The sequence below is a fragment of the Neofelis nebulosa genome, chromosome 17, assembly GCF_028018385.1.
Source record: "Neofelis nebulosa isolate mNeoNeb1 chromosome 17, mNeoNeb1.pri, whole genome shotgun sequence".
In the NCBI taxonomy this organism is placed as follows: Eukaryota; Metazoa; Chordata; class Mammalia; order Carnivora; family Felidae; genus Neofelis; species Neofelis nebulosa.
In genome coordinates, this window is record NC_080798.1 from 14,607,176 (window position 1) to 14,617,293 (window position 10,118).

General features: G+C 47.2%; 2 protein-coding genes and 1 long non-coding RNA gene across 4 annotated transcripts in view; 2 read left to right on the plus strand and 1 right to left on the minus strand.

Annotated features, from left to right (window-relative positions):
* C17H19orf47 (chromosome 17 C19orf47 homolog) overlaps positions 1-8,961 on the plus strand; it is a 35,947-nt gene extending 26,986 nt beyond the window's left edge. The window contains exon 9 of the mRNA XM_058709762.1: positions 8,748-8,961. Within this exon, the coding sequence (XP_058565745.1) occupies positions 8,748-8,812 (65 nt within the window). The 3' untranslated portion in view covers positions 8,813-8,961. The remainder of the gene's footprint in view (positions 1-8,747) is intronic.
* Positions 8,653-9,992, minus strand: LOC131500480 (uncharacterized). The gene is made up of 3 exons (XR_009256308.1): positions 9,798-9,992; positions 9,119-9,224; positions 8,653-8,784 (listed from the first exon to the last, which is right to left on the minus strand). It is a non-coding gene; the product is annotated as an uncharacterized LOC131500480 (long non-coding RNA).
* AKT2 (AKT serine/threonine kinase 2) overlaps positions 9,309-10,118 on the plus strand; it is a 51,694-nt gene continuing 50,884 nt past the window's right edge. For both annotated transcript variants that reach the window (XM_058709765.1, XM_058709768.1), the window contains exon 1: positions 9,309-9,466. The gene's annotated coding sequence lies outside the window, so the exon portion shown is untranslated. The remainder of the gene's footprint in view (positions 9,467-10,118) is intronic.

Here is a 10,118-nt window from a genome sequence, read left to right on the forward strand (position 1 = left end):
AAAAAAAGCTGGGAATTCTTCTGCAAGGAAGATGTGTCTCTTTTTTCTATTAACTTATTCAATCATTTATTTTCATCAGTCTGGACTCCTGGGTATATTTATTTTATACTTTGGGTTATATAATCCAATACTACTTGAATTATTTTGTGTTCACATTATTCTAGCTTTGGCATTTGGGGACTCTTTCACTTGGCTCCTGTGTCCTTTGACATACTTCCACTATTGGTCCTAGAGTCCGCCATTTCTCCAAGGAGCCCCAGAATATTTTACCTAGAATGGTAACTGGGAATTGAAACCAAGGCCGAGGCTTGAGATGTGCTCCTTGCCACTGGGGGAGCACCTCCTTTTTAGAAAATGTAATTTTAATATGAAACGCCAGTATATAAAGCATGTTTAAAATAGGAAAATGATAAATATTTATTTGGGATCCATTCATGCAAACAGTAACAAAGTCAAAGGCACCAAAAGATACGTACCAGAAGACTGTTTTGTGCCCAGTAGATTGGCAAAAAATTTAAAGTCTCCAGTGTTGGGGAAGATTTGGAGTATTGGGAATATGGTACGCTGCTTTTGGGATGTAAGTTGGGATCAACCATTTTGGAAAATAATTTGGTAGGTTGTAATATAAATGAAGATGTTATACTCCCCAACCCAGCAATTACCATTCTGGAGACACTTATACATACAGAGACATGAATAAGAATGGTCATGAGATCACTGTAATCGCATTAACTTGGAAGCAACCCAAATATCCATTAACTGGAGAATGGGCAGATTGTGGCATAGTTGTTTCAGTTATCTAATGCACAATGAATCACCTCAAAACTTACCGGCTCAAATCAATAATTATGATCTCGTATGGTTCTGGGGGTTGACTGGACTCAGACCGTGTCACTTGGGGGCTCTCATGGTTGCAGTCAGATGTTGGTTGGGGCTAGTGTCCTCCTGAAAGCTTCCTCGGTTGTTTGGTGGTTAACCAGTATTGGCACTTAGCTCAGACCTCAGGTTGGGCTATCAGCCAGAATGCCTACATACGGCTTCGCCGTGTGGCCTGGGCTTCCTTACAACATGGTGGCTGGGTTCCAACAGCGTGCTGCTGAAGAGAGCCAGGAAAAACCGTATTGCCTTTTCTAACCTAGTATTGCAAGTCACATTGATTCACTTCCGCCCAGATTCAAGGGGAGGGACCATAGACCCTACCTCTCAATGACAGGAATGTCACTGTCTCATAGTAAGAAGAGCGTGGGGGATGAGCGATTGTTTTGTGGCCATCTGGGCAAATCATACATCAATATAGGATGTACTGTCTGATGTATTGGGTGTGGAATATTATATATCAATGGAAATGAACGAACGTTGCACATATCAATAAGAATAAAGCAAAACACTGACTGAAAAAAATTGCAGAAGAATATGTGTAGTTCTGCAATATGCAAAATATTTACTACTTAAATATTTATTCACTTAACAATTCAATCAGTTTGCTCTTTAAAATGTAGCAAATGTATGAAATGCATAGGATTGACGCACTCCAGATGTGGGAGCATGGTTCCCTCCAGGGGTAGGATGGGATGTGATTGGACCTCACATATGCAACAGCCTAGGAACGGTTGGGGTGCCTGGCTGGCTCAGTTGGGGGAGCATGCGACTCTTGATCTCGGGGTCGTGAGTTCAAGCCCCAAGTTGGGGTATAGAAATTACTTAAAAATAAAATCTTAAAAAAAGAAAACAGTATAGGAATGGTTTTTAAAGCTGGGTGGTGGGCACACAGGTGTTTGTTGTGTTATTCTTTATATGTTTTTGGTATCTCTTAAGAATTAAAAAACAATTCTCTCTCCTACTCTGGGTCATCAGTTCCACTCTCCAGAGGCAGTGGGTGTTACTGGGGTTATGTGTCCTTCCAGAAGTATTTCATTTGCAAATATAACTCTGTTTTCCCACTCAGATGGTCGCATATATGGCAGTTTTGCGCTTTGCTCTTTTCACTAATATATCCTGGAGATCATTTCATATCAATACATGACAAGCTTCTTTAAACACACACACACACACACACACACACACACACACACACACACACACACACTGGGGTGCCTGGGTGGCTCAGTTGGTTGAGCGTCCGACTCGATTTCGGCCTCGGTCTTGATCTTTGGGTTGTGGGATTGAGCCCCGTGTCGGACTCTGTGCTGAGTGTGGAACCTGCTCGGAATTGTCGCTCTCTCTGTCTCCTCTGCCCCTCCCCCCCCACCCCGCTCTCTCTCTCTCACATTAAAACACACACGCATACTTTATTGAGATATAACGCACATCCATTCACTCATTTAAAGCACACAATTAGCGGCGCCTAGGTGGCTCAGTCGGTTGGGCGTCTGACTTTGGCCTAGGTCATGATCTCACGGTTCGTGGGTTTGAGCCCCACGTCGGGCTCTGTGCTGACAGCTCAGAGCCCAGAGCCTGCTTTGAATTCTGTGTCTCCCTCTCTCTCTGCCCCTTCTCTACTCATGCTATGTCTCTATCTCTCAAAAAAAATAAATAAACATTGAAAAAAAATAAAGCGCACAATTCGATGGCTTTTAGTTACTCACAGAGTTGTGCATCCATCACTAGAATTCCAGGATGTTTTCATTACTCCGGAGAGAAAGCCCACACCCCTTAACCATGATTCTCCAAGTCCTCCCACACTCTGCCCCCCGGCTCCAGGCCCGTGGCCACCACTAATCTGTCTGTAGATTTACCTTTACTAAACATTTCATGTAAACAGAACCATACAGTACGCGGCCGCCCCGTCTGGCTTCTTTCACTTAGCATGTTTCTGACATTCATCCATGTTACACCATAGATCTTCCATTATACTCCATTTTGAAACAATTGATGAGTGATGTTGCAGTGTATGAGTTCCCACATTTCGTTTACCAAGATGACAGACATTGAGGTGGTTTCCGCTTTGGGGCTGTTATGAATACTAAGGCTCTGAACACTCGTGTATGAGTGTGTGAGTGGACATGTTTGCTCTTGGGTATATACCTAGGAGTTGAATTGCTGGGCAGTGTGTTAATTGTATTTTAACCACTTGAACTGCTGGGCTGTTTTCCAAAGCTTCCTTTTAAAGTAGCTGCACGATACTCCCTTGTGTGGATGTACCTTGATGTACTTAACCAGTCCCTTACTGTGGACACTTAGGGCTTTCCAGGTCTTCTTCTATCACAGTCAGTGCCTCTAGTTTGCACTGAATTTTGCTTACGTGCGGACATATCCATTGGGCCAATACCTAAGACTTAAATTGCAGGGGCAAAGGGAATGTACCTATGTTTTATAAGTTTGAATTTATGCTATTCGTGTAATTACAAGTACGTATCGAGAACGATCAGATTCGTGTGAGGAACATTCCAATTTTTCCTCCAGTGTTAATGGCCAGCAGGTGCAGTCACCTTAGAACCAGCAGCCACTGGATTTCCCAGTTTTATTTTGGTTAAACCTTGCATACTACGGGACCGACGTTGGCATAGATGTGACATCAAGTTGAGGCAGGTGTTCAGAGCACATAAACCTACATTCATTTTTTCCAACGTTTCCCCTAAATCTTCCTTCTCTGGTCCCTCATATTTAGTGCAGTGCTTGCTCCTAAATGGTCATTGTAGCATATCGTGGCTATCATTTGGCCTTCTTGATGGCCTGTGAAGGTTAAAAGCATGAGCTGTGTGGCTGTGTGATCTTGGGCAAGTTACTCAGCCTCTCTGTGCTTACTTCTTCTCCACTGAGATGGGAGTAATAGTAGCATCTGCCTCACAGAATAACTGGGAAGGGCTTCACAGAGCCTTGGCACTGGTTGCCATCTAATTTCATCTCTGACATTGGTGACTTTCAGCACCACTACTTAAAGAACTCTTTCAGACGTTCTCACTGGCTACAAAGAGAGCTTTTTGAGTAACTATTTAATGTAATTGTAAACCTCTAGGAAAGTAGCAAGAATGGTCTAAGGGATTTCTGAATATGCTTTATCTGGACTTGCCAGTTGTTTGCTCCATTTGTCTTATCGTTCCCTCTTCCATGTCCCCCCTCTCCACAGGCATACACACACATGCACACACACACACACGCATATGCACACATACATACATATATGGATGTTGTGTTTTGAAGCGTTTGAAAGTTAAGTTGGAGAACGTCATGGCCCTTAACCTCCTAATTCCCCGGTGTGTATTCCCCCAAAACAAGAACATTCTCTTCCATAAGCACAGTATAACTATCCAAACCAAGACATTTAACATACAAGACTCATCTAACTTCAATCATACTTCAATTTTATCAGCTGTCCCAATACTCCTTATGGCCATTCTCCCCACTGGCTCACAATCCAATTCTGGATCATGTGTTGCATTTAGCTGTCACAGTTTTCTTGTAAACAGAGAATGTTTAAGTAACGGCACCAAGGAAGGCCCCCCTCTTGCTCCTGGAAGGCTCGATGCCTGCAAGCAGGAATGGCCAGTTCATGTGGCGCCATCTTGTGGCAACAGCGGGAATAGTTTATAAACCACTGCGTTGGGCAGCTGTGAAATGATTCCCTCCTTGGTGCCCTAAAACATTAGGTGATATTCGTATCATCCCAATTTTTATTAATCATGTAGGACACTATGTTTTAAGCATTTCGCTGTTTCAAATCCATATACTTCCGCATAAAATGAGACTTTGTTTCTCAAATCTGGACCCAGACGGGTGAAGCACAGCGCTCTGTCTAAAAGTAGGGGCTTGGCCTGAGACACCTGTGGGAACGGATCTGGCCGCCACAACATTCCAGCGGTGTGGTATTTGGTAAGAGACTTCTCCTCCTTGCGCCTGTGTTTATTTCTGCAAAATAAGCCTTACAGAGACTTCCACCTGTGGGAACATTTAACAAGGTCATGGGTATAGTTCTTAGCAATGTGCCTGATAGGTGGGAATTCATTCATAAAGGTTAAGAGATGATTATTATTCAAGCTTTTGTTAGTGGACAAGTTTAGACCTGAAGTCAAATTCACCCCATTTGCTATAACCTTCTTAATCAAAACCACATTCAGTCAACAAGTATTTTACTGATCCCCAAGTCCTAACTATGTGCCAGGCATTGTTCTAGGAGGTAGGGATACCGTGGTGCCACCCAAGCCAAGGTAGTCACCTTCGGGGGCAAATTTCTATTCTGGTTTTGAGGAAAGACAGCTACACGAGCAACAAGAATAGTGTTGAGTGTTAAGTGCTAGGTAGGGAATTCAAATGTGCTACAGAAATAGTAATGGTGTGGCTCTTTTGGATTTGGGTTGGCCAGGGAAAGCCTCTCTAGGTGAGGTGAGATTTGAACCGAGTTCTGAAAGACAAGAAAGAGCCAGTCATGCAAACATGAGGATCCGGGGAGTGAACAGTCCAGGCCAAAGAACAGCAAGTGAAACAGCCCTGAGGTGGGAACAAGCTTGTTTTTTTTTGGAGGGGCAGAGGTTACCGTGTCTAGGACATGGTGGTCAAGGGCAAGGTAGGCAGGGGTAGCTCGCATAGGGCCGTGATGAAGCCTTCAGCTTTTATTCCACGTGGGATGGGAAGCCATTTGTGTGTTCAGATCAGGTGGAAAAAGTGTTCGATCTTTCTAAGAGTAGAAAAAGCTTCGTCCCATGGTCTGCGTATAAGTGCATTAGCTTCGCATGACCACTTAAACGTTTTGGGAATCTCTGATGTGTTAAAAAGTCGAATGGGCACGATGCATGGTGACTTCCATTACAATTTTTGAAACAGAAACATATTTTACAAAGAGGAAACCGGAACCAACATTTACAGAATCCCTGAGGCTTATCTGTACTTCTGCCAACCACTTAAAATCACTCTAATAAGATCTTCCCAAACAGTAGCATCGCTGGGCTTAGTATTCTGGCTGAGGAGTCAAAGATATTTCAACATTTCTGTATAACGTGGGAAACTCTTTTAAAGAAAACCTTTTTTTATCTTTTATTTTTTTTTTATTTAAAAAATATATTTTTTTTAACGTTTATTTAGTTTTGAGACAGAGAGAGACAGAGCATGAACGGGGGAGGGGCAGAGAGAGAGGGAGACACAGAATCCGAAGCAGGCTCCAGGCTCTGAGCCATCAGCCCGGAGCCCGACGCGGGGCTCGAACTCACAGACCGTGAGATCGTGACCTGAGTTGAAGTCGGACGCTTAACCGACTGAGCCACCCAGAAGCCTCCCCCCCCCCCCCTTTTTTTTTTAAACAGTTCCAGACTTCTTTGAGAATCTGATCAGTGCTATGGACTTTCTCCCCTGAAAATGCTCTGCTTAGGATGAAGAAGGGGGTACATCTGAGTCCTCTTGGAATCCTCTCTAGATTCCCCGTGTGACAGGGAGGGCTCCCCCTTGTGGCCAGATCCACCACTGCCATAGACTCCCCGCCCCCCCGCATGGGGAAGGAGTGGAAGCTCCCCATTTGGGGCTACTAAAGAGGTTCTTTCTGGCTGGCCCATGCCCTGGCAGCCCAATCTCTGATAAGGGTTGAAATGAACTCTAGGGCCTGATTTCTGCTCTCTGGGGACAAAAGGGGATTTGGAGGAGATACCCTCTCCTTCCCTCAGGGAAGGGTTTGGCTTTTTGTTTTTGTTTTTTAATGTTTGTTTATTTTTGAGAGAGAGAGAGGAAGGGGCAGAGAGAGGGGGAGAAAGGATCCCAAGTGGGCTCTGTGCTGACAGCAGAAAGCCTGATATGGGACTCGTTGGGACTCAAACTCACGAACCAGAGCCTACGGAGCTACTCAAGGAAGGATCCTTAATCACTGTTTTCAGATTCAAGAGGCCTTTGGGCAGCCTTCAGATGAGAAGCTACTGGCCCCTCTCCCCAGAAGTGCTTGTGCCGCCCATATTTACAGTTATAGGCGGGGAATTTGCTGAATAGATGAAAGGGTATAGAATGATTTGGGGTTTTACGGAATTTTTTCCTCAATCACCCTTGATTTGGAAATTGAGAGACTGAAGCCCCCAAATTAAGATAATTAAGAAGCAAGATGGGGCAGAAACAGGGCTATCACTTCCCATTTTATAGCATGATATGAATTCAAAGCACAGACTCTTGTATCAGACTGCTTGGGTTCAAATCCTGCCTTACCCCTAAAGTGTCCTGGGATCCTGAGCAAGCCCTTTAATTTGCACCTAACCTCCAAGATTGTGTTGACAGCAATAGGACAGCATTGGTGGGACTGTGTCAAGAACAGAAACTGGCCTGTTACAATTGCTAAATAAATTTTTTTTTAATGTTTATTCATTTTTGACAGAACGCGGGCACGCGTGAGCTCAAGCGGGGGGAGGGGGCAGAGAGAGAGGGAGACACAGAATCCAAAGCAGGCTCCAGGCTCTGCGCTGTCAGCACAAAGCCTGACGCCGGGCTCAAACTCGCGAACTGTGAGATCATGACCTGAGTTGAAGTCAGACAACCGACTGAGTCACCCAGGCGCCCCTAAATAAATTCTATTGATACTGTTTTGCAGTGAAGAAAGGCAGGCTCAGAGAAGTGAAATTATTTTGACAGGAAAGGATGCAGGAAGAGCAGGATTAGAACTAGGGCCTATCTCCAAAGCCGTTGAGTGTTGTTCACCCCCAAACCAGTGTTTTTCAAACTGAAAGGCAAGACCCTGTAGAGGGTCAGAAAATCAGTTCAGCAGGGCCTCAAAAAGCACTGAAAAAAAAAAAAATCCGAGTGTATGGTGCCTATGAGTAAATAGTATTTGATGGCACTTACATTTCATACAGGTATCTATCTATCTATCTATCTATCTATCTATCTATCTATCTACAGGTAAGTATACCTATGTGTGTACTAGGTCATTACTCTTGACTACTGATACCCCAAGGAGTTTGTACACAAGGCTTCAGTGAGATCCTCCATGTGTTGTAAACCATCCCAGGAGGGACAGGGGTTCCAGTTAGCTCAAGGAAGACTCAGAAATAGGGGAATGGACCATGAACTGTTGGGCATGGAAAGGGGCAAAGAGGGTAGGCCACAGTAATCTTGAATCTAGATGAGAGCGGAAGGGTTAATTATTGAAACAAAAAATCCGCAAGAGCATACTCTGTGCCAGAACTTTGGCTGGGCAGTGTTAGCTACACAGTGATGACTGGGACGGTCCCGGTCTTTTCCCTGGTGGGGCGCTCTGTGCAGTGGAGGAGACAGACCTATCACCAGACAGTAAGACACTAAAATGGTCAGGGCTGTGATGGGGGAAGCCCATGAAGAAGGAATACAGAACAGCAAGTTCCAAGCTGAAAACCCGTTAGCTGAGGTCGACTTCCAGTATTAGGAGCCGTACTTGCTTCTGCATCACTCTCACAGACTTAGGTGGACCTAAGATTTTTCACTTCCCAGCTAGGCCTCCTAGAAGTATGCACTAACCAACGTGGTACTTGCCAAGCTCCGTGGCACACTGGAACCCAAATTGAGGACAGCAGGCCCTACCCAACCTATGAGAAAGTTCTGGGAGACAGATGTCTCATAGGGCCTAGTACATTAGCTAGCAAGTGGGCCAGGATCTGTGCAAAGCTCTTTTCTTACAGGGCGATTCTAAGGCCTTTGCAGGCCCAAATTACCCCATAAAAGTCCAATCCCTACTTAATTGCACATACTGTATATGATGAGCAGGTAGGGTTAGTATTTGGAGTCACAGAATGTTTAATTGATATAAAGTGTTCTGTTTAACATTAAAAAGTCCAATAGCTTGGTGACACAGCTCTGTTTCCATTTTGCAGATGTGGATTCAGAGGCACAGAAAACCGGTCAAGTCTTCTGCCTACAATCACCAGCAAGGGAATGAATGCAAAGCTGGGTTTGTGAGGCTTCAGAGCCTATACTCCTCATGAGGGGACACACTGAAAAGACAACTCTCAAAACCCCCGCTCCGGGGCTCTTTAAGAGCCTCGGAACTGGGAGGAAAGGCGAGATCACAGTAAAGCGAGATCAAAGCGTATGTAAATAAAGACCAGGGGCTGCCGGGAAGTATCACTGCGGCGAGACATTAGGGAAAGCGGGTGTCAGAGTCCTACTGCGCCTGCGCCATCCTGTCTCTTCTTTCCGTCGGGCGCTTGCGCGTGGCACCTCGGTAACCCACATCGACCCAAACTTGCCTACTGTACGCATGCGTCCTGCTCTGAGTCAGCCTCTTGCCCTTTCTTGCGCTTGCGCTCTAGCGCTCTCCGAGTTCATCTCTCGCTCTTTGACGTCAGTTCCTGTTTGTGGCGGGAGAGGGCGGTATTTCCGGCCAGAGGGTGGGAGGGGGCGGTAAGCGGGGGCCGGGGGGAGGGGGCGGGGGGGCCGCGCCGCGCGAGCCGTTGGGCCTGGCTCGGAGAAGGCGTTGCCGCTGCCGCTGCAGTTGCCGCCGCCAGGAAACACAAGGAGCGGGACCAAGCGCAGCGTGGCGATGGGCGGGAGTAGGGCCCCGCCGGAAAGGCTGGGCGGCCGCCGGTGACAGGTGAGTGCGCCAGCGCGTGTCCCCGAGTGCCTCCCCCCCACGATGGTCGCGTCCGGACCCCCCGCAGTGCGGCACTGGGCCGTACCACCAGTGCCCGCCGGGCGGGGACCGCGGTCCTCGGAGGCCCCCCTTCCGGAACTGAGTTGGGGGCGGACGCGCCGGGGGCGGTCAGACTAGCCCTGAGGGGCCGGGGGCGGGGGCGGCCGGCCGTACCACTGAGGCGGCGCAGGGGGGGGGGGGCACACCAAAGTGCGTTGACCGAACCACTGAAGACCTGGGGGCTGAGGCAGTGCGATGGGAAGGGAGAGCCCGACCGGTGTGCGTGCCTTACCGAGTGTAGGGGGCCGTACCTATTCGGGGCTGTGGGAGCAGTTCCTTGAACGTGTTTGGGGGAGGTGGGGGAACTGCTGGGGAGGGAGCCGTACCAAGTGCGGCCGGGGTAGCGCCTTGTGGGTTATACCACTGAAGTGCTGACGGGGGGGCATCCCGAGAGCGTGGAGGAGCTCTGTATCAAAGGAGGAGGGTTGTGCTGTTTATAATCTTTGAGAGGACGGGCGGGGGTGGGGGACAGCCCCCAGTGGGTGTTCTGTGGAGTATCTTGGGAGGGCTGTAACGCGGGGTGTTGAGGAAGGGCTTCTGCCTCCCGAGTTTG